This window comes from Oenanthe melanoleuca, chromosome 1A (genome assembly GCF_029582105.1).
Source record: "Oenanthe melanoleuca isolate GR-GAL-2019-014 chromosome 1A, OMel1.0, whole genome shotgun sequence".
NCBI classification, from domain to species: domain Eukaryota; kingdom Metazoa; phylum Chordata; class Aves; order Passeriformes; family Muscicapidae; genus Oenanthe; species Oenanthe melanoleuca.
The window spans coordinates 28,111,129-28,135,992 of NC_079334.1; the positions used below are offsets into that span (position 1 = coordinate 28,111,129).

The following is a 24,864-nucleotide window of genomic DNA, read 5'->3' on the forward strand; positions in this document are numbered from 1 at the left end:
TTCCTGTCCCTTGTGCACCTTCTCCTGAAAGAAGGATTATTGGGTTATCATCCTTTTTTAACATTTTTAGCTTTTTAAAAGTATTATCACCCTCACAGCCTTTAAGCAGTGCAGTTGAAATGCAAATCCTGAAGGCTGTATGGAGGTGTGGCAGGCACTGTCCCTGGCCTGTGGCTTCTTCCCACAGGTGGGAAGGCAGCTGGGAATCCTCCAGCCCAAGGAATCCCCCTCCATTCAGACTCTGCAAGAGGTCACTGCTCAGCAGCTGGTGGAGTTTAGGCCAGTGCCTCCCCTCCCCTGGGGACACAATCATCAGGTACTGTATTCTACCTTCCTGTTCCTCTTCTTCCCAATTTCAGTGTGATGGAAGTGTGCTGTGCTGACTTGCATGGCTCTGTCCTGGAGCCTTGCAGGGCTGGAGTTGCAGCACTATTTCTCACCCAATGCCACTCCGTGTCTTACACTCCATTCCTTGCATTGTAACCAGCTGTGTTTGCTTTCTTGTAACCATTTTAAAGTACACAATCAAACTAACCTCCAAATGCTTTTATTCTAGATAAACCCATACAAACACCAACATGTATTTGTCATTTGCACTTTTTTAAACCATTCATTTTAAACAACAGATTAACTTCTGTACAACAGGAATTACTTTACACATTAGTAAGATTTGACTTCAAACTAGATGACTGCAAAATAATGCTCTGTAAGCTAGTGTTAGAAACACGCTGTTTGCCATAGCAGTTTGCCTGTAAACATGGGAAAGTAAGTTGAAGAGAAGTTTGCTTTTCATTTCTGAGGATGCGATTAGAACAGTTGTGTTGCCATAATACCCATAATAGTAGTCAGAGGTGATTCTTTTTCTCTGTGTAACAGTAATGGCAAATTGCAGATACGGAAGGTGTGCCAATGTTTTGTATGCTTACCCAAACCTACCAAAAGAGCCACAATCACTTAATTATACTTCACATCACTTCGTGAGATCCACTTGATGGGTTACAAAGTCCCAGTATGACTTAAAAATGGTTTACTAACAGAGTGACGCTGTTTAGGAGGCTTGAATAAAAGGCAGTAATCCTATTCCAGGCTGTAGCTAAAGCTACAGGGCCTGCTTCAACACATACTTAATCTCTAGAAATCATTAAAGCTATTGTAGCAAACAAGCAGTAGTACAAATACAGAATAGGACTGATTTTCATTTCCTCATCAATATAAACACATATAGTGAAGTTCACAGGATCAGACCCACGCAAACAGATTATATTTTACAGCTTTTCAAGCAGAAATGCTGGAGTTGTTTTTTCTGCCTGTACAGAAGGTTACTGTTGAACAAAACTATCACAGTTCATTTGACTGCACTGCCAGCAAATACCTGAAGTAGAAGAGAACTAACTGCAAAGTGGAATCCACTCCTGCCTCTCCTTCAATATCAATTACTGTGCTTTTTCTATTTATTTGATGCTGCTTTAAAAGGTTAGATTAAGAACAATAAAAATCAAGCCCTTACGTGCAGGTATTCCAAGCTTAAGTGCTAGTCAAGCCACAGTCCACTCCTTTAGGACAGAGGGCAAGATAGGTTAGAGGTGGGTGGGTTTTTTTCCAATTAAAGTTGAATTTATCAAAATACATTGTGCCAGGCAGAGAACTGCTGAAAGTACTGCAACACTGTAGTGCAGTATCCTGAACAAAGCCATACATTCCATCAAGTATAAAGTGTAAACTTAATAGCAAGTGTAAGACTTGAATTAAAAATAAAAACCAACAAAGCCATCACAGTATGGGTTGGTTGGTGGCTGCCCTCTCTGGTATGCAAGAGGAACAACTTGTGCAATTACATGGTAGGGAGAGGGCAGACCAGCAGGACCGTGTTTTTGTGTTTGCTTTTCTCCACATTAACAGCCCACCTTGCTTCTGCCACAGGTGGTTGGTGTGTGCTGGCACTGGCTGGCCATGGGATTGTGCCTGTGGCCAGCTGCCTTTGTGACCAGAGCAGGCAGCATCAGCACCGATGCCTGAGCTCTGGGGCTCCTCCCATGCAGCACTGTGGGACCCTCGGCTGCCTGGGAGCCCTGTGTAGCCAGCTCTGGCAGCTCACAGCCCCAGCACTGGCTTTCTGTACCAAACCCGGGCCATCTGTGCCATGCACAGCCCATGGCACCTTTCCCACTGCCAAGGCAGGTGACAGCTCTTCCCTCTCCTGTGGGCCACTGTGCTACACCACTCACCTGCAGCAGTGGATCCCTCCAGAAATGTATAAAAATGTACCTCCTTGTCATGAATGCCTTGCCTCAAATGCAAGGGCAGGGGCAGCCTCAGAACGTGCCTCTTGTGACTGAAGCAGAGTCCATGGTGGCAAACCATTTCAGCTCTGAATAGAGGGTAGGGTCGTGCTGGTGCTGTAGCAGAGCCGGAGCCACAGCTCCTCCTCTGTGGCTTTGCTCAGTAGCCACTGCACCAGCCTCATCCCAGCAGCACAGCCATGCCCTTGCTTTCCAGTTGGGCTGACTTTAGCCAGCAATGCAAATGTAATGGACATCTTCCTTCCAAAATGGCCAAGCCTCAAAAAGCCCCAGCTGGACTAAGGCAGACAGTTACTCCTCCCAACCCCAGCACGCTTGTATCAGTGTCTCAAACACCAGTCTTCCTGCTCTTAGATATTATTAAACCAACCTTTGACCTGACCCCTCACCTGCTGGCTTTAGGTCTGTGAGGTCCTTGTACCCAGATGGCAAGGCTGGCCAGGACTGTCACCACTGATGCATGGGCTGATACAGGTTTGTGCACCAAAGTGCAGCCATTGTCAGCTGCATCATCAAATCACAGCAGTGTCCTGATGCAGTGCAGTTCCAGCTGTGAAGCTGCTCACAAGTGTTTCACAGCTTATTTAAGGATGGAAAGGTCAAAAATGTAAACACAGACTGATGGTGGCTGAATGCCCCTCTCCAAAAACCTCCCCTCACCTCTTCCCCTCAGTGGTTCACTTCACTTTGGACATGTAATTTCTAACCTAACAAAGAGAAGTCCTGCCATGTGGCATTTAGCCTTCCAAGCTCAGACCCACTGTTTCTGCTAAACACTCTTATCCTAAGTGCCAGTTTGATGCCAGGTTGTTATTGGGTTTTTTGATGTGTTTGGGTGTTGGTTTTTGTTGTTTTTCTGAACAGGAACTAGCGAACATTTGACTGGAAGGAAGGAAACTGCAGCTGACCCGTATTCTGAAGCCGGAGCTCACCCTCACAGTTTGCCAAGCTGCTGAAAGGATGTGGTGAAACATCAGCTTTTTCTCTTAAAAAAAAAAAGAGGTAAGCAACTTGCAAGTTCACATGGGCAACTCTGAACTTACAGTGTATTTTGCACATCTCCTATGACCTTATTTTAAAGTAAGCAAAAAGCTTACTAGACAGTATTTTTGAACCAAAGGGTTATGTGTGTTCAAGTACCTAAAAATGCTGACCCTGCCAACATTAGGTCACTTTCACATGCCCCTGTGTGAATATGTAACCGTGCACATATTTCAATCATAGATTACTTGGAATGGTCAGAGTGGAGAAGAGTGTCCAAACGTTTCAAACCCTGTACATATAGTCAGTCAAAACAGTTTTGGGAGCAGTAGCACTAATACAAAATGCCCCACAGTGATGCTGTGAGTCAGTGCTCTGCTCAATGCCATTTGCATTTTTTCTTTTCATCAAATAAGGCTTTTACTTGCTGGAGTTGTTTCTGGACTTCTTCAAACCCCCGTTCTCGCTCAAGTTTGCTGACAATCTGTTAACAATTAGCAAAAGAGAGAATAATTTTTTTAATGCTTATTTTACTTGCTATTTTTTAAAGCCTGCTTTTCTGTACTCTTAACAACTACTGACAGAAACATCCATTGAGTGACTGCCTATCTGTAAACATTATTTTCGACTTTAACACTTTATTTTGGTAGTTTTCCTTTCAAGTCATTCTGATCACAGGATTTGCAACACTTCCACAAAAGAATGTCTGAGCCAAGCAAAAAAACCCCAAACAAATTGAACACTTGCTCATCTCTCAGAGTGAGAGGCAAGGCCAGTGCTCCAGTTTTTATTCTAGAGAAGATTTGCAAATAATATTTTATTTCTCTTCCTCTGCCCTATAAGCTGAGGGCAATAAACTGCCTCCTTTCCTCAAATTCACCCACTTGGCTCTGGCCCAGGTGATAGAAAGGAGCACTATTGCTGTCTGAAATCTCTGCTGGCAACGCTATGCAGGGACAGGCCTCAGTAAAGAATGAAAGAAATTTAGCTGCTCCCAGTCAAAAGTCAGAGGGGGAAGAGCAGAGGGAAGATTTTCTTCTAAGGTTGTACTAAGTTTACCAGTACTAGCTTCAAAAAAGCAAAAATGGGCACTAAGAGTAGAAAGTACACTGAATTCTCCTGTATCAATCATTTTAATAAGCATAATAAAGGGTGATGCCATTTTGAGTATCATCCCAAGCTTGTTTCAAGAGGCAAAGATTTTATGCTGAATCCAGGTAATCTGGGATGTTAGAGACAGAACATCCAGACAGAACAAGCCAGCTAACAGGTGACTGAGAGCTGGATGACTACAGCAAGCACTGGTGCTGCGTTGCTGAGGATGAAAGAGAGAAAGGCCTGGTTGCTGGGAAACCCAGACAACCTGCTGGAAGCATAAGGGGGCCTTCAGGCAACACACCCCAGCTGGCTCTTATCTGAGTCCCTGCACAGGCACATGCAGCCTCTGTTAAGGATGCTGAGCAAAATGGAGTGGAGAATCCTATCATGCAAATTGGAGAACAGGGATTTTCTTAGAAAGCAGCTTAGAGTAGCCTGTGACTAGGTATTTTCAGCTGAGAAAAGATTTCTTTTGTTAGTAACAGCAGGGACTGGAAACTATAGTGGCTTCCTTTTAAGAGAAAGACTATTAGGGGAGAGCATTAAGATGGCTATGATGGGAAAGGAGCAGACACCTCTTGCTGTAAGGCTGTGTGCTCCACTGAGGTATTAAACTGAGAACCCTGGTCCAATCTGATTTCTGAACCTCCAGGGAAATGGAGCATGTACACAGGAATTGTGACAGGCATTTTCAGAGACTGCAAACACAGTAAAACAAGAAGCCTCGACTATATAGGGACTTCCTCAAAACTGCAGGGAAAAGGTTATTGCTACTGTCTCTGTGCAATACAGCAGTGACAGTAAAGGTGCACGGACAAAACTTTGGCCTGTGAGCCCTCGAGGGGTGGGGGCTCCAGCTGTCCTTGGGGGCTGTGCTGCTCCAGCCTCTCCCAGATCAGCAGAAGGAGCAGCCTGCACTGCATTAAGGAGGAGCTGCCTCTGGAGTGGCACCCAGCAGGCTGCAAGCAGCCCAGCCCTTGGTTACTGTGTCAAGCCCCACTTTAAGGATTAAGTAGAAATTGTAGATGTGCTTACCTCATCATAGTATTTCACTATGTATTTGTAGATTTCAAACAAGGCCACTTTCTCATTAAATTCATTTTCATGTTTCTAAAACAGACAACAGTTCTGGTCAGATACTTCTCCTTTAAAATAAAAACAACTTAGCATGAAAGCAAATGAAATTGCTGCTTCTCAACCATACCTTAGATTCCTGAGCTAGAAAGTCTTCAACCTCTGCAGTGGTCAATGGAGGCAGATCCCTGATGGCTTTGTAGTATGCTTTCACCTCCTTCTTGTAGAGTGGAATGTCCTTAGCATACAGAAGTTTATTTGTTGGTGCTTCCTTAAAAGAAAAAATTTGAAGCCTTGTTACTTTTCACAGCACAGATTTCCTAAGGTTCCACCTCCACACAGTTAATTGCATCTAATTGTGTCTGTGTGACTCATTTTTCTTTGCTGTGGTTATACGAAAGGAACCAAGGTTACGAAACAAAGGTGCAAACCAGAGGCAAGATCTCACTGATAGTATATTGTGTTTCATGACAGTTGCCATGTAATTATTTCTATTGACATCAGGATTGATGACCTTTTGTCCCTCAGACATATTTTTCTTTCCCACTTCCTCCTTACAGGTCCCTAGACTAGAAAGATTATGAAAGCTGAACCAAAGGGTCTGAGGCTGATACCCAATTTACGTTCAGGATTCAGCAGTACTGCTGAAAGGGAAGCGCCCAGCAGTGACACACCAGAGAGTCTTGTTAGATGCTGTCCTGGCAGAGCTTCCCCTAAATCTCTTTGGTCCCTACTACTCCTTTCTCTCAGGGGTTTGAGAGCATGGAAAGTGGACTGCCAGACATGCACAGCCAAAGGGAATTTTTTTTCACCCCAGGACTTCAGCAATCCAGGTCAGCACTGACCTACCCAGGAGATTTTGGCTTTTGAGGAAATAAGTACTGATGCTTGTGATAGGAGCCAAAGCCCCTCCTGGAAAACTGATTTTCAGAATGTAAAAGTGGGGGCTGGTAATTTCCCCTTCAAGTTCTGGGCAATAAATGACACAACCGTGTGTTGTCTTGTCACCACTGTTTCCAATGTGTGATTAAGTAATTTAAATGTTTGTTTTCTAAACGGCTAAAAGATGTTTCAAGATAAAAGCCTAAAAATCATGAAAGCAAATATGTTTTGGTACTAAAAGGTCACAAGATGTTTACCACATTGCAAACCTTTATCAGGTTTCAGCATCCCTTCTCAAATAGTTATCAGAAGCTGTTGCTTCAATAATACTGCACAGTGGATTTTAAGCACATAAACCTAACAACATAACAACTGCTCACTCATTTTTCCATCATGGAAGTGATGTGATTAGCTTTAATGATATTTCACTCCTAAAGTAAGATAAATAAGCACATTATTTGTTATTTACCTTTAACAGATGAGCAGTTGGGTTAGATTGCACAGAATATTAGTCCATTTTTATATAAATTCTTTTAGGCTACAAAGTCTCTAGCCTGTTTTTCTTGGTAGTATGAGCCTGAACAAAAGCTTCCTGCTTTGGTCCAAAGAAAAGGAAAATACCCTGGGGAAAAATGAAGTATTTCTGATCCCCAGAGTTCTGGACACTATATTAAAGAGTTTTTAAATGTAAGGTTCCTGAACTTGTTGCTGCAGCAAATAATTTTGTATATAAAAACAGAGAAGCTAATATATGTGAAAGGAACTGTTTCAAACTTCAGAGGTCTTTCAGTATTCTTACAGCTTCCACTAGCTTATTGTGTGAGTTTTCTGCACACTGGTGTGTGGCAGACAAAATTTGGACTACTTATCAAGAAATGTAATACGTTTAAGACCTTTGTTTAAAAGTACATTAAAACCTTAAAATTTTCACCTTCTGCCACCTATTGTGTAAATACACTGTGCAGAACTGAACTGCAGAGAAAACAAGCAGCAGTTAGCTATAAATAAGGCATTCTAATAGCTGTATCTGTCTACTGGTGAATTCTTCAAAGTCTCAGGAGACAGAGCAACAAGGAACGGGAATCCAGCTTAATTAAGCCCCTGACAATTCTGCCCCCAGTATCAGCAGATCCAGGATTTCATCATCTAAATCATTATCCAGTTGAAAAAGACATTGGTTGAGAAAGCAGTAGAAGACTGGAGGGGCAGCAGTACCTTCCCCAGTGTCTGTTCTGCGAGAGAAAAGGCATCCATGAAAGCTTGTGCGATTACAGACAAACAGCCATCTATGTGTGAAGTCTTCTTAATATCAAAGACAAACTGGGGATTCTTCAGTATGTTCACCCAGAAGCGAAGAGGAAGACTAGACAGGAGAAAGAACAAATATCTTTAAAATCAACCACTCATGTAGCACAACTGCTTTAAAATGGTCCTTAATTACAACTGCACTCACGGAACAGAGCACATTCCTGGCTGCTTCCTCACGCTAAAAAGGGGTCAGGGAACAAAGGCTACGGAGCAAACACATCTGTCAGGCACCCAGCTTCAAATAATGCTCTCAATCTCCAGCTACTTCTTTCAGAGGGTGAAGTCGATTTGCAGACTGCACAGACCTGGAAGCTCTGGTGATTTGTGTTGTATTAATCAATACATTAAAGTTACTGTTATGCACAAAGCCAAACCATGCCTTTTCCCACGCTAAAAATCTTATTCTTCTGATCACACATTCCATTTTTGCAGCTACGTTTTCAGAAAGCACATGCACCCCTGCATATATCCCGTGGGCATACCTGTTCGTTTTCCATATGTGGACCACATCAGGATCAGTAATTTTTTTGCTCTCAGCCTGGGCATCCAAAAAGTCAAAAAAGTACTTGATGGCAACAGGTGCTTTATTGTTTGGCAAACTCCAAATGCTCCTGAAGAGCTTTTCAACAACTGAATGAATTGCAACCTGAAAAGTAACCAAGTTAATATTTTGTAACTATTACACAAGAAAAGAATAGGATATTTTACTTCAGAGAGCTGTGTGTGCCCCAAGACAACCACACACAGAAATTACATTAAATTACAGTTTGTTTGTGGCAAACAAACATGAAGGCCATAGATTATTGGCAAACAAAACTAACAAAAATGAAACTACAATATACCACAACAAGCTTCTTGCATACATCACGTCCTGTTGCTCTGCTTACAAGAGAATCATGGTGAACTCTGTGATACATCACAGGTGGGAAGAACCACTTGGGCTAATAAAGATAACATCAACTCTTCCAATACTGTTGCCACTGTTGCTAAAAGCGTTTGGAATTTGTGACTGGAATTAAGAGGGAAGTGAGAAAAAGCAGTTTAGCCAGTTTCCTAGGGCATTGGTCTTCCAGGTGCCATCTGTGACATGCTCAACACGTGCTCATCAACACTTCACAGCCAAGTGGCTTTGGCACTTGATCTAATTCTAGGATAACAGCTTTGGGTGCTACAAGACACTAATATTAGAGAGAAGAACTGAAAACTGTGTATTTCTGATACAAAAGTGAAGATATTTGGCTCACTAAAAGAAGGGTTTGGTTGCTGCTTAACTCACTGACATAATCAGAGTATTCATAAGTAGAGGCAAACTAAGCAAAACACTGTTCTGTGCTTTTTTTCTTCACATCTGTTCTGAAGCTCAGTTCAGCCCAATCTTCTCTCAACAAGAAGGATTTAAGCCTATCCCAGGGCCTTGATGAATACTTGCCAATTCATTTCATGTGGTAAACTCTGCAATTGTGTCTGTGTTTGTGTATAGGAGAGAGAGGAGCAGAGAGAGGGAGAGAGATAGCGAGATGCAATTTCCTTCAGTGCACAGCCTATCATGAGAGGAATTTCACAGCGAAGGATATCACAGCTCTGTTGTTCAGGGCAATGTCCTACTTTGGAGAAGGAGATGATTAATTTAAAGCCCTTTAAAAGGACTGTTTCTAAAAAGCTTGATCTCTTCTCTAACTTCAGTCTTCCACTGTAAGGCATTACTGGTTTACTCCAGCATTTCCTGAAGGCTCATGTTAGTTTTCACAGGTAATGAGAAATGGCCATTCTTCACTCTCACTTTGGGGACTGTCCCAAATTACTTCAGATATTATCAACCACCTAATTAAATAATGATTGATATATTTTTAAATGCAATAAGGCTGTAATCATCATCCCTTCAGGCCTCTTGCACAGCTCTCAGTGTTGTGCACCCATTAATATTTTATGCAATATGCTGCTGCAGAGAGTTTTCTGCAGAGAGTAAGTCAGAAACAAAATGACGTTACTGGAGGGAGTGAGCAGGACTTACTCCTAAGCAATGCACATTGTATAAATTAGGTAGTTGTACTATAAATGCTAAGTATCTTGCTTTTAAAATTAATCTAGTTATTTTGAATGCTTAATCTGAAAATCTAACAGATTATTTCATTTCGTGGGCAGTATCTTGTGAAACTCAGGCTTCAGAAGTTGCCTCTAAGCTGGGCAAACTCTAGAGCAGAGTGAGGAGTTTTCTGAAAGCTGTCATTCCAGAAGGGTTCATTTTCACTCTATGGAACTCTGTGGTTGAACTCACTTTCCATAAGCTAAATAACAACCTTTTTTTTTTAGCCTGAGAAAAAGGGTGTGCTTACTGAGGAGATACTATGTGTAATCAAACAATTTTAGAACTCTGGTATTAGAAAATCTGAAATATGTCTGTCTTTGCCAAATATGGGTCATACCCCATAGTTAGCACAGTGATTTTTATATGCTGTCTTTCATTTATTTATTTATTTATTTATTTATTTATTTATTTATTTATTTATTTATTTATTTTTAAATGAAAGGAAAATTTACACACAGAAGTCTGCACAATTTCTGGTTTAATTTGTCTTTCTCTTATGCCAAACTAGCCAAGCCAACATAAGTCCTCCCCCAAAATAAAGCTTTTACAGTTTACCTTGGTTGACAGAAGTTTTGTGAGATACATTTCTTTCACTTTGAATTTTTGCTTTCCTTTGTGACCTGCTCCCTTCACATCTTTGTTTGCTTCCGAGTCTGGTAAAATCTGTCATGAATAGATTAAAGAAATTACACAGATCCAAGTAAAGCTCAGTATGAAATCTATCACTTAGCAGTGTAATGATTCAACTCACCAAATGACAGTGTTCATCTGAGTAGTCCACATCTAAACAACAAAAGCAGAAAGCAAACAGCCATTAATGAAAAGCCCAGCTACAAGCTTGTGAGTTCTGCTGGGCTCTGGGCCGTGCAGCAGGGTGCATCCAGGATGCCCAGCAAGCAGAATCAGTGTCATCCTTTCCTGCCTGCAGTGTGAGGGAAGCCTCTGGGAAATGCATAGACCCTGTGCACTTCCCGGTGCCAACCTGTAGCTCAGGACCACTAAGCTATGGCATCCTATCTGCTGTTTGGGTAAGCTGGCAGCAATCACAGCTCCTCTGAAAGGAGGACAAGATGAGATGATTGCAGTGGTTTAAGTCTGTAAGAGTGCTGAGTGCAGGTGGGCTGAGGTCAGGCTTGAATACAACGGCTGGGAACAGACAGTCTCAGTTTTGCTAAGGCAGAGGCCACCCCAGTGAGATGCACATGTCTCTCCTAACTTTGATGATAAGGAAACACATATTAGGAGTGTGTTTCTTCACAGGGGCTACAGAAAGTTCTTCTCGCATCCACCAGCTGGGTGGGAGCAGCCTGCATCACAGGGTGAGGTGAACTGGCATCCTGTAAGCATCCTTTATCTCCTGACATGCTGTTGAGACAAGCAAGTCAAAGTCATGAAAATAAGAAAAACTACCAAATAGTGGGGGTTTTGTCATTCACGTCTCTGGACAGTGCAGCACTATGTCTGGCACCAGGGAGAGAGAGGCATGTTCTGTCTCTTTGTGTCACCTGTGCTCCCCTGTCTATGAGCCTGTATTGCTGAGCAATCATTTGCTGAGGACAGTATGCCCCTCTGTCCCTTCTTTCTTTTGCCTTCTTTCCTCCTTTTAGGTCCACTGTGCCTGCCAGAGGCCCAGAGCCAAGGCTCTTCATTTGGCTCAAGTATATCAACTTATCTGACCTCTATTGACCAAGATACAATCTGTCACAGCTCAGTTCTCTGCATTCCCAAGCATTCTGCACAAAAGTTATAATTGGTTGCAGTCCGTTTGTTACCTGATCGGGTATTTGCCTTCTTTTTGAAGACTTTTATGGTTGCTCCATTTGAAATCTGAAAGAAAAAACAAGCACATCATGTTGAAACAGAAGTGCTTAGAACTCACAAAAGCCTCACTTTCATTTCCTCTGTCCCTCAGGCCATGGCAGTGCAGGACAGCCCAGCCTGAGTGTGCATGGCCTTCAGCAGGCAGCCAGGGCTGGGTTTTCAGGCATGGGCAGTAGCTGCACTTTGTCAGCATTACCCAGCCAGGTGGGAAGGCACCTATTCCAGTGCACCAGCCTGGAAGACCTTTCCCTTCCTTCAATTTTTCTGGTTCAGCCCATATGTGGACATTTTCATGTACTGCTCTGTGCTGTTTCTTGCATCCATTTTTCTATAGATTGCTCAGGTTAAATTCTCTGCATCCTGTGCAGTTGGACCTTATGGGAAGGTGAGGCAGAGGTGCACACAAAGGTGAATTCTCTTCTGGTCCCCTTTATTTTAGTTCAGTCTGTTCTACCCGTGTCCTGTGGAGGGGCCATATTGAGGGTTTAGCCTGGTGCTCCCAAGAACTATTTTCAAACTGAGCAAAATATTTATACACCATAAGATCAAAATCTGTATCCTGCCATCTCGGGATTTCTAGGAAAAATCTACCTCCTCCTTCCCTGAATTTAGAGTGCTGCCAGGATATTACGCATTATCTTTAAAACAAACCGGCAAGCCATGTTTTTATTGTCAAAGAGTAACTAAAAAATGGCTCCCACTGAGAGCTACACCACTGATCTGTTATCAAATGTTGAGTCTTGCCAAGTGCTAGTGTACTTGCCTCTATAATGACAAAAACAACCGGCCAGTTCTAGGAAGGGATCTCTGCCAAAATAATTTAAGTGTTTTTTAAACCTTGGCAGCCAGCCTGGTGTGAGAAACCAGTTTAAACATTAAGATACTCTATCAAAAGCTGTGTCTTGTGCCAAAAAAATCTGCACTTACACTTGCTCCTGGAAAGTAAACGCAATCTATTTTATGATTTTTTTGCAGAGATTTCATCTATCATGCATACTTTCAGAACTATTTTAGATTGCACAGAACTCTTGAAAACCACACTACAAATAGGAATATGCTCTAAGGCTAGCTTGTGAGGGGATACAAACAGCCAGACAGTCCTCCTGCTTGGCCCTGAAGACAGATAAACAGGAGCAGTGCTACCCAGCAGCTTACCCCCTCCTGGAGCAATATGGGCAACATGCTGCCCCCATTCCCTCCCCAAGAAGTAGGAGGGCAGCTCAGTGCTGAAATGGCTTGACTTCTGTCCTGAGGGAGATGGGCAGAGCTCAGAGGGAGAACCGTGCTTCCCTCCAGGAATCAGAGGCATTGCTGCAGAGCAGCCCCGACCAAAGCCTGCACTCTAGGTTTTATTTTTGGGACAAATTATGCTTTTAGAAGTGAATAGACCACGCTTTCCCCTCTTTATCATTACTGCAGCAGCCATACTTGCTGTTTCTTTTAGTGTGATCCAATTAAAAAAAAAAAACAACTAAAAACTCCTTCTTTTTGCATCTTGCTGTCTAAGCAACTTTTTGTGGTGGGCTGCTCCCATGGACACCTCAAAATATCTTTGCTTTGTTAGGTGCATTATTGAAGAGGACAAACAGGGAGAAGAGCGATCTCTTCCAATCCAGACAACATGGAATACAGCTACTTTGCAAAACAGAAGACATGGTAGTGTGGCTACACCTCTTGTTGCCCAGGTCTCACTGTATCCAGTCCTTGTATCCTCACTGTAATCCAGTCCTTGCCAATGAGCTCCTGGGATCACGTTCAGTTTCACTTGATGGGGGTCTGCCTGCTCCTGGAACTGTGATACTCTTATCAGTTGAGAAACTGGAGATCTGTGATTGGACAGCAGATCTGAAAGTGACTATTTAGCTCTCTTCTTGTGTGGGGAATAGGATGTCAAGATAACTAGCAACTTTCTTGTCATGGCTTCTGGTTATTCTCATGGAAGTGATAGTACAGACCGCATAAATAATCATATCGATAAACCTCCTGGGAGCCAAAAAATTAGAGCAAAAGTAGCACACAGGCCAGAGGCATAAGAGAGACTAACAGTACAGTGGATTTTCTTCTCTTCCCAAACACTACACAAATATGCAAATGTACCATTCTTGCATATTTTAAAAATCAGTGTAGAATCGAAGCCTACTTTTTCAAGATCGACTGGTGACTCTGTGATCTTCACAACACAACCCTCATGCTCCAGGGTCTTAAAAAGATTTGATGGTACTTCCCCATTTCAAACATCTGGTTACTTGCTAGCATTTAAGGCTGGCAAACAAGAAGAAAAATGCAGGCTGGCCACAAAACTCGAGGCATTGTTGAAATGTAATTTGGAATTTCTCAGGCAATGTTACTGCCCTCATAGAGTGTATGCAATGTTCCTTTTTTTTGCTATCAAGACACTTTTACTTCCCTTTTTGTATCAATATGCATGCAAGAAAATAAACTAGATATGCTAATGGCTAATACTTGCCACTAAGCCACTGCCTAAAAGCCACTGAGATTTTGCCTAAAATGTACATTATTTTGTCAGTGCCAGAAAATGTGAACTAAAATATCGAAGAGACATGCAGTACAATTTCCATAAGGCAGCTGCTAAGCTATAATTAGTGTAGTTACAGCTTTGCAAAAACAACTGAGCCTCCTACCTAACTTCTATCTGCAAGAAATCCTTGCCTGCAGAAACCTCAGACAAAACAAGGGCTGGGACAAAGATACCCAGGGAGCACAGAGACCAGTGAAGCAGACTTAGTTGCCTTGAGGCCTTACACCCATGAGCACAGCATGGCCATGGGCTCCAGACTGGCAAAAGACCACTGGGAAAAGTAGGGAGCACTTGCAGTAGCTGCCTGTGGCAAAGAGGGCAGGTACTGCCACATTAGGCAGGAGCTCAAACACCCAAGCTAATTCAAATCTATGCTGACCTTGCTGCACAGGCTCAAACTGCAACACTACAATCTCCTAATCTGTACAAAATCTCTACAAGTGGAGTGGAGGATGTCATACATTCTCCATAGACAAGACAGGCACAGGAAAAGCCACTGCATAGTGGCTGAGGACATCTGGGTTCACTGCTGACCCCTGTGAGGTAAGGAGAGCAACAAATGCCTACAGAAATCCAAATGAACTTGCTTCAGATCTAAGCAGCCTTGTCCTCTGCCCAGGATACAAAGTCCTGCTAGGAATCCTTGTTTCTCTGTGGATGGCACAGTATTTCCTCATGCAGACAGCAACATGTTCCATGTTGGCTCAGGTTCCTCAGCACCATACTGCACTGCATGGCACAGACCTATGGCAGCAAAACTTCTAAATAAATAAAAATTTATGAACATGTTAAAAGCCAGACTTTCAAATTCAACGAGGCATGAGGAAAGATCTGTAAAAGCACTCAGCATGATAACCTTCATTTCCAAAATCTATCTGTGAGCATCACATGTGAACTTCCATATCACCTGAGGCCAATCACCTGCTGCACATTTTCCTCCAACATCTCACTCTCTATTTTGACTGGTGCCACTGAAAACTCCTTAGAGAAGCAATGCTGCTTGCTGTGCTTTCACAGTGTGCTACACCCAGGAGGGCTCTGCCACCAGCTGCAGTTCTGTGTGTTGTTGCAATGACGGACAGATTATTGCAGCATTGCAAATAACTGCTTTACCGGTGCAACTGGAAACAGAGGGGTAAACTTATGGCACAAGTGCCAAGAGCAGATGGAAGGCAGAAACAGAGAGAGAAAAAGGCAAGGAGACTGACACAGGAGGTATCAAGAAAAGAGGAAGAAAAGCCATCAATCCTTTTTTATTCTGACTCGCAATGAGGTTTCAGAAGTATCAATACTGCCTGTTCAGATAATCAAAATATGAGGTGAGATGAGGTAAACATTTGCTCATGGTGCAACAAAAACTCAACAGCAGAGATTCAAAAAAACCCAAGGCAATGTTGAAAGCTGGAAATCAGATTCTGTTTTAAATTAAATGCTTGACAGAAGTAACAGTTTACCTGGTATGTTTGAACCAAGCAACCCTGCAACAAGGAAACCTCTGAAAAGTAACAGAAAACATGACTCATTGGCAAGAACTGTTGTGAGCCACACAATTCTTTCCTTCTGTTGATGATGCTCAGCTGTGACTTCAAGCTATGCAGATCACAATTGAGAGCTGTGGAGAAACACTTTCTCAACTCATTGGTCTGGCTTCTGTGCTTACCTCATAATGACCGATGGTATTTAGCTTCCTTATCCCATCCTCCATCACCTCTGAGGAACCATCAATATCTAACAATTCTCTTTGCTGCTCCTCAGACACAAGTTCTGCAGTATGACAACAACAGAAAACAATTACACTCCAATGGCATTCTCACTGTACAGATATTTGCAAAGAAAAACAACACCTAACTATTTTTGGACCAGTGACTCCCAGCTGAGCTACTTCTCTCTATCCTTGTGCTAGATCACATGAAACTGGTTTTGTGCTCCCACACTTCTGATTCCTTTTCTGGGGTGACAGCCTGGATGGCTTCCCTTTCAGCAGGTTTCTGTGCTTCACTTTGAGTTGGTCAAGGCAGAGCTTTTGGAGGTGCTTTCACCTAATCTCTATTCTGCTGCACAAGTGTGCCCTGGTGTTAAGGTTACATTGGGACTAGAAGAAAGGTTCCACAAACCACTTCTAAGAGATCACTAAAATGAGCTGTACAAGACTGACATGGTACATAGTGAAGGGTGGTCAGGCACCTGTAAAGGATATAGACATCAAGATATCAGATATGAAAGTAAATGATGAGCCCTTTCCAACACAGAGTCTGAGAAGGTGAGGAAGTGCTGGCTGACCCCCACAAGGAAGTATTGACATCTTAGGGACCAAGTCTAGGAGGTGACAAATGCCAATAATATGGAGTTTGTTAGGTTTTGTACTAGGGTATGTAGGAAGTGGTTTGGTGGTGGTAGCTACAGATTTTGAGCTCTTGAAAACCCAACAAGGAAAGGTGGTTTGACTCATCTACTGGAACAGCCTTATTTACATCTGTAGATATTGTAGGTGACTTGGTGAGTCACAGGCGAACTATTATATAAACCTAATCTGACTATAAATAAGATTTATTTGAAGGCTCTTCTGATCAAGGGCAATGTAGGCCTGTAGGAAGGAAGGAAGAGAGGTAGGAGGAATAGTAGATTGGGACTAAAATACTTGATAATCATGATATGCCATCTTATCCACTGACAAAATGTAACAACCAGCCACCTTAGTTACCCCAGAAAAGGAATAGAGAAATTATAAAAGCATAACAAATAGCATCTGTTTGTTAATTGCAATGCTGAAGTCCTTGCAGAAGTGAAGCACATATAGCTCCAGTATTCTAACTGGTAACATAAATGATCTAGGTTTTGCCTTGAAATTCCTCACAAAAGCTACATTCTGCATGAACCCTGAAAAGAATCAAAGCCAAAGGTAGGCATTCCTAGTAAGAAAACTCCACAACAGACCAGTAAACTCCATGAAGATACAACATAATGACATTCTCTTACCAAGACCAATTTCATCCAGCTGAAGACCATAGAGAAAGCCATTCTTATTAAAGAAAGCCTGAAGGCTCTTCTCCTTGGCTTGGCCTATGGTATCACAGTCCAGAACATTAACTGGAATAGTTTGAGAAGCATCTCCTCTCTCATTTTCTGGGATTTTTTCAAAGATAATGTTCACCGTCTAGGGAAAGAAACACATGTTATTCTTACTTAGAGGGAACATCTGGCATAGGAAACCCACAAACTCCTGACAGATTTTCAGCACCTGAGAGATTTTTCAGCATATTTATTATTAAAGTTGTTTCAAATAAAGACTGCTTGAAGGAATTACACAAAAAGCATTTAGAATTCTTTCTGTTCAAAAAAGAAATATATATATAGCTATATATTTCCAAGAGTATATTTTGTCTTCTGCTTTTGTGCAAATGTGTTTCAGTGAATTACCAAAACCCAACAAGAGACAAGGAAGAATTACAATGCATGTTGTTAAAAAAGCAGATCTTTTATGTAAAATGAATGCCTTAACAGCAGAACTGTAAGTGACAAGAGATCTGATAAGGCTGCTGAGTAAGTAGTCACGGTAAGCGTGATTGATTCTGAGTGGATAGAAAGCAGTGTTATAATGCATATTTACACCAGCAGATTATGCTGAGTGCCTAATATCACACAGAAAGTACACCTCCCCTGGAGGTGTCTGTGTCTGTCTGTGCACAGCCCTGTCTCTGGAGGCAGCACAGACAGGGCTGCCACAGAAGCAGTGAAAGAAGAGAGCATGTTACAGCAGAGAGAATCCAATGTGGTGCAGGTCTGCACAGAAAAGTGCATTGTGTTCTGTTAGTTGTTATTTCAGGTCAAACACCCATGTCTGGTTACAGCACCCCTGTCCCTTGGCTCACAACTCCTCTGCTAGGCTGAACACAGGCTGAGTAGAGGCTGGAGGGAGGTGCCAGTGACACTGAGCAACCATCTCCAGGGAATGGCTTTTTTGTCAGGTCATATTTTTCTGATCAGGTCAGGCAGATTAACTGCTAGCAGGCAGGGAATAAGGGATGAGCAAGAATTGCTAGTGCCAAGCAATAACATCAAAAATTTCCAGTGCCACAGCCTGCTCTGTGCAGTGAAATCGCTGTCCAGCTCCATGGATACAGATGTTCTGCTGCAGATGTCTTGGGACAGAATGAAACCAAGTGTTTTATCGGTGCCAGCACTCGACTGTAAGTGGCACAGGAAAATAAATGTACTCAAATCATTCTGGCTGCTGAACGGTTCTGGTATAACATTTATCTTCTGACTGAAATGAGAGGACTGCAGGTGTGACTGTGAAGGACTGAGCATTAAAACAGGAAGCAAGTGAACCATTTTTTTCCTCTGTTGTCATGTGAAGGACAGAACTTCTGTCCAGGTTGTTGCAGGGACAACTTTTCGATCTTCTTAGAAAAATGGGTAGTTATTAATAGCTGTAGTATAGTATTTCCTGCTTATTACCCAGCAAGAGAAGAAATTACAACATGCTGCTGGTGAAAAATGTAGTCCAATGCAACGAAAATTAAACTTTACTGTCTCTACAGAAGCAGAGGGAGTATTAAAAACAGGGTTGCAAAACTATGAGGATCATGATTTCAGAAAGACTAGGATATAACTGAAGTAACAGGGAACAACTTAATCAGGACACTGAGATGTTTAATTGTGAGGAAAATGAGTCCATGGAAAGGACAGATGGAAATAGAGACAAGGATATGTGGGAATTGCAGAAGGAGAAGCAGACTGGACACCATGCCTGAGGTTGGGATTTCATGCAGAAAATTAGTAAAAAATATATTGGCACAGCAACGAGGGAGTCATGCTTGGTTAGGCCCACAGACCAACTGAACAGACAGCAGTTCTGTCCTTGACTCTCACTGCCCTGAGGTCATGGTCTTGCAGGATTAAAATGTGAACAGGGACTAACTGTATTTTGTCCTTGGAAAACTCATTTTAATCAGTCTTTGCCCCTTCTAGTCTCTGAATTGATCTTTCTGAAGTAGCTCCTCACACTTTAACTGATATTGATTTGGGTCTACATTCTTGGAAGCATTCCTTCCTTCAGATGACACTTTGCTTTTTACATTGTTCCTACACTGCAATATGCATGTTCCTGCTCCTGATTCATTTTCCACTCCTTTCAGACCACCAAGAGGAACTGTGTATTTCTCTTCCTCATTTTCTTTTCAGCACATACTCTCACACAGGAATGTGCAGCCTCCTCAGCCCTTAGCACATGAGCGCCCTCCCATTCCCACTGCACTCCACTGTAGGATGACAGGACTGCAAAAAGAGAGTAGTCATCCTTCATGTAGGTGGAATAAAAGTAATGTATGGACTCCTTAAGTGAAAGTATCCACAGAGTGAGGATCATAACTCAAAGAAGTGGTCAGGTGGGAAGGAATATTTAAACAGCTAAAAGTCTCTAAGCCACGAGAGCCAGATGGTTTTGCTGATATGATTTCCTGCAGAAGTTAATCTAAAGTGATAAAGCAAGTGAAGGGGAGCTAGAAAAGCCAATTATTAAGTTGTCCCTCTGGAGCTGAAGTTTTCATAAATCAGATTCAACCTGTCTGACAGCACAATCCCTGGCTTTAGAAACCATTAATCAGAAGCTGACAGTCACAATCACTATATTTAGACACATAGTGTAGAACTAGAAAAAGAATCAAGTTATTGGAAAATTAAGAAAGCCCTTTTATGATCAGCTCTGGAGGTCAGAAAATACATGAGAAATCACAGGAAGACATGTGAAAGTCACAAGAAAATATCAAGCCTTTCTCTAAGTCTCACTTTGCAGAAGAAACAAAAATACTATTAACTTAGGGAAAGCTTCAGCAGAAAATTACAGGACATGGTTCAAGCTAATAATATCTGGAGATGAGGCTTCACACATTAGAAATTATGAAGGCAAGACAAAGTCACAGTCCTCTTCAGAAAAGCTTTAACATGGGTTGCAAGAATAGTTAAAGGCTACTTGAGGAGAAGGTGGCACCTGCAACTACTTGTATAGGAAATAGCTTGGAACCTAGCTACAAGACAGGAACAAACTTTAAAAAATGTATTTCACCCATGCAGTCACAGAACTAATGACATTTGAAGACAGTGTTTGCAGATGGCTTTTCAGATTTGTAGTTTCCTTGAAAATTAATTTCACACAATTAATTATTCAGCAGAGCTATTAATAACCATAGCAGATAATAAATGAGATGTGGTTTAATCAAGCAATGTGATAATATCATATTTTCTTAGAAATAAAGAACAATAATCTGGGCTATTCAAGGACTCTTATTCATTACCCTATGCATCAGCTATGCATCTGAACAAATCATACTTCCATTTATCATACAGATAAAAAAACCTAAAAAAATCACCTTAGATTAATGAAAGTTAGGCAATTTATGCAAAGAGTCAGTACCAGGATGTACCACGTAACAAAACTGCCTTGAAATTGCTCCCATCTCCCAGACTATGAAATACAATCAACAGGAAAAAAAAGATTGATTGCATGATCCTTCTGCAGCAGCCAGAACAGTCACCTGTGAAGAGGTTATAGAACAATTATAGAAGAGCTAGCCAATTAGCACAGAAAATGGTGCAGCAGTTAAATTTATGCTAGATGGGCACTACACAAAGGAAGGACTGTGCTGTGGATGCTGCAGTGTGACACTCAATCTGTCTCTAATGCAGAGAACTCTCCTGTAGCCAACATCTGGACTGCTCACTTTGTAGTGAGGGTTGCTGTTTTTCTTTCCTGCTGACAAAAATCCCCACGTCACATACTTTAATAGCTTCCTTATCTCTCACAAAGCGTGACTAATAATACCACAACCATGATGTCTTATTAGGAAATTGCTTTCCTTGTCTCTGCTTTACTCCCTTACAGCCCACCCACTTTTTTTTAACACCCCTCTTTTAACTCATAAAGCAGTTGAACACTTTCAACGACCTTCCACTACGTGGCTTTGCTTCACTTTTAATAAAAGCCAGTTGGTTGAACAGGTGAATTAGATAATTTCTTCCCATGTAAAAATGCAAAGACATTTCAGCAAAGCATTCAACAGCCTAAATGCCTTTTTAAAATAAGCAGTGACTACTCAAAAGAATGCTGGAGCACCAAGTCCACCACAAGAAGTCTCCCCTGGCTTCCCACAGGAGTTATATCACTGAGAACATCTCCCATTCCAGGCTGGCATTTTCTACTCTAAATAAAACTCTTCAGTGAAACACTAACACTCAGCTGTGGAGTGCACTTCTTCATCAGTCATTGAGCAAATTATCTGCTGAGGGGTGCAGCTGCTTGTCTGCCTGTAAGAAAGCAGGCTTGCTTCCTCAGCCTGAGAAAAGGATCCATGACATATCCAAGTCCCTTTCAAGGCAGCTTTATTTCTCAGTACTCAAATATAAGCACAGCATGAAAGAGCACAGCTTCTCAGCCCATACTTGACCAATGCTATTAGAAGCATCTTTCCTTCAATTTCTCCTCTTGAGTATGTGCTTCAGCAGCCTCATCCTTTCTAGCAAAGAGGGTTAACAGTAGGGCATTGGGTGATCCAAGGTCTGTGGCCCTTTTAAAAAAGGCATGGGCCCCTGCCAGGGAACAGCTCTAATGCAATTCAAACACTACATGTTTCTAGGTTCCTTTTTTTACTGGTTACAAATGGCCTGAAATTTTAAAAACCTCTCCTGACCTGTGGAGCTCACCCTGATTTTTAGGAGCCTGTCTGTATCCTGCTTTTACTGGTTTGGAACTGAACTCCCACGCCTGAAAAGAGTGATTGTCATGCAGAGCACCTACACCCTTGTTTGTATCCTGTTACTGATTTGAGAATTGCACTCCCTGCCAGATGTATCCCTGTATCTTCAAGTGCCTACACAGCTTAAAAAAAATCTGGACACCAAATGTCTGTAGATTTGTTTCACCATCTCTATATCACCCTCTCTTAGGCTGTATTTTTATACTTTTCTCTGGAGAGGTAGGTTTAAATGTACTGCTATTGTAGGGCTGGGGAAAGGGGCAAAACAAAATACTGCAAGACTCAATGTAACTGCAGTGAGCAACTGTACAAATGCACTTGAAAACTCAGATCAGAATTTATTCTATTTAGAAAACAAAACCTGCAATCCTTTAGGCAGAAATGTTCTTCCACAGTAAGGAGAAAACACTTGGTTCCCAGTCTGTAAGCTCACAGGTCCTGCATGTCAATGCAATGCATCTGAAGTGGTGCTAAGAGAAGAAAACTGACTACTTTCTCTTTAGCCTCCTGTTAAATGCTATTTTTGAAGGGAAAATGTGCACAGCTGGCTTGCTTCCCCAGCCCAGAAAACTTCACCACTCCACCTAAGTCTCTTTCACAGCAGTTTTAGCTTCCAGTGTAAATCTCAGCTACACCACCAAACAAAACTGTTTCCCAGTCCAGCCAGAACTATAGTCCTTGAACTTCATCTCTGCAAATTTATTGCAGGATTCCTCCCTCCTTTTGTGATCATTTTAAAGGGAACATTCAGCACTTCTCAGCTAAGCCCAAGGAATGCTGCACATAAACAGGGAAAGCTGATCTAGATTAAACCCATAGCTGCATCATTATCTCCTATTCAAAAGCAGGAATACAAAGTACAAAGAGAGGAAATGAGGTTCAAGAAGGGCTGTGGGCTCTCACTTCCTCATCCATCTGCAGACAGTGTTCCACAAGTGACAGCAAGTCCTTCAGACCACTCACCTTTTCTCCTCTTCACTGCAGTCTGACCACAAGACCCTATCAGTGACTGCATGCATAAAAGTAGCTCTAGAAAAGGTATTTAAAGTTCTTCAGCAGTTTCAGAGTCAGCTATCCCCCCCAAGGGGCTCCCAATATGAATGTGTGCTATAAATAAGTCAATTACTTCCACAGGACCAGACGTTTCTGTGCAGTCTACTGGTAACAGGCAGATTGAGCTTGCTTGAAAATTGCTGCTCTGAATCACTACTGCGTTTTGCATCCTATGGATACATATAGAAACATATTTAAATTTACTCTGGATCTCAAATACATGCCAGAATGCAGCATGCATATAAGAAAACCAAAGATCTTGGATTATATATTCAATTTTTAGTCACAAACTTCCTTTCCAAATGCACACTCTGGTAACTTTGCTTGAAATACCTTCAAATGCAGCCTCTTCTTACAAAGCAACAGCTTTGTAAGAAGATTTGACTGCCACTTTGTCAGTTTGAAGCTTTCAGTGGAAAATGAAAATTCAGAAATGATTCACAGAAATGCTGCCATTTCAGTGAGTTTCCTATGTATCCCAGTGGACTGCAGACCAGCCAAATTTTCCAGGGTCATGTAGTGTACTCCACTATAGAGCATCTTAGCACCTCCAAGTTCTTGCTTCAAAACAGAAGACAGGCAGACCTGGAAACTTCAGCCCTACCAGAGACTTAGCACATGGGTTCTGAAAAGGACTGAATTCTCCTCCTAAGCCACCAGCACTTGAACTGTCCTTGCCACGGCCATTGCTGCCTGCCAATTTCTGCTCCCAAGGTGTGAAGCCCACTGTTCAGCAGCACTTCTCATACTCCTTTCATTTTTCAGGTAACTCTGAGTGGAAGCCAGGAGTTAAGAAGCAAGGAAGTTACAAAAATGACTGGAAATATCCATTTTAAAGTTCTCAGACCTAAAATCATTTGGAAATTCTGGAGCAGAAGAGTGCTCTGGTTATTCTGAAAACCCTTTCCAGACCTCCTACTCTAAAAGCCACAATTTTTACATGTTTCAAAGGGCAATAATCCTGCTATCCCTTCTCATCTCAGTGTCACTATGACAATCAGTAAGGGAACTCCAGCTTTCAAAGACGTTTGGGTACAACTGGAAAACAGGAAGTACTTCTTAGGTGTTTTGAGAAAGGCAAAAAATCTATGGTAAAGTTCAGAAGCTTAGCAGGACTTCCCAGATACTTGGTTTTTAACCAAACAACTCAGTAAAATCCACCATGCTGTAACCTTGCTAATTTGAAGCTGATTTGGTGCTAATAATATGGAAACCCACAGCAAATCATTGCCTGAAGATTAGCCATAAGTAAACACAACAGAAAAATAAAACATCTGCATACCATTCTTTCATTCGTTCATGAAGTGTAGTTTAGTTTAAATTCTAAGCATATTTATATTTTTGTAGTATACTTTAAAATACGAAGGATTTTTTAATACCCTGAGACTTCATTAAACTTACTCTGGTGATTAATGCATGCTGTGAAGTGAGGAACAAGTGCTATTTTTGAAATGTGTATCAGTGAAACACCAGCTAGTTAAACTCCTAGCATATTTGGAAACTTTGTCAGCAATAACAATTTTACTATCTGGGTACTTAACCACTACCTTAGTGTCTTAAGAGCCTTATTCTGAGAGCTTCTTAGAAACAGAGAAAAGATTACAGCTGTTTGTGCCTGGAGGGAACACAAGCTGGCAAACATACCACTGTTTTGAATTCAGACACTTGCCACAGCAGCCAGTCTTCGTTAAGAGTGTACAGGGCTTTGCAAGTTATTGCATCAACAGGTCCTTTGTTTATCCTCTGATTGAGGGTTGTCACCAGCAAATAGAAAGGTTCACCAATTGTCTCCTAGGACAGGAAAAAAAAAGCAAGAAACGTTTATTTTGGTAATCATTAAATAAGCATGAATAACTAGAAAAAAATCAAGTGTAACAAATGGTGTTACTTCCTTTTCAGTAACTCATTATTGTGCAATTAGAAAAGAAAATGCCTCCAAGCAGATTTATCTAGTTATTTGTTTAACCTCCA

General features: G+C 41.8%; 1 protein-coding gene across 1 annotated transcript in view; it reads right to left on the reverse strand.

Moving 5' to 3' along the window:
• Positions 1 to 531: 531 nt before the first annotated feature.
• The window catches only part of PLXNC1 (plexin C1), a 70,162-nt gene continuing 45,829 nt past the window's right edge, over positions 532 to 24,864 (reverse strand). The window contains exons 21-31 of the mRNA XM_056510201.1: positions 24,538 to 24,684; positions 17,066 to 17,243; positions 15,750 to 15,853; positions 11,502 to 11,556; positions 10,481 to 10,512; positions 10,285 to 10,392; positions 8,126 to 8,289; positions 7,551 to 7,698; positions 5,584 to 5,724; positions 5,415 to 5,489; positions 532 to 3,765 (exon numbers count right to left, since the gene is read on the reverse strand). Of these exons, the coding sequence (XP_056366176.1) occupies positions 3,661 to 3,765; positions 5,415 to 5,489; positions 5,584 to 5,724; positions 7,551 to 7,698; positions 8,126 to 8,289; positions 10,285 to 10,392; positions 10,481 to 10,512; positions 11,502 to 11,556; positions 15,750 to 15,853; positions 17,066 to 17,243; positions 24,538 to 24,684 (1,257 nt within the window). The 3' untranslated portion in view covers positions 532 to 3,660. The remainder of the gene's footprint in view (positions 3,766 to 5,414; positions 5,490 to 5,583; positions 5,725 to 7,550; positions 7,699 to 8,125; positions 8,290 to 10,284; positions 10,393 to 10,480; positions 10,513 to 11,501; positions 11,557 to 15,749; positions 15,854 to 17,065; positions 17,244 to 24,537; positions 24,685 to 24,864) is intronic.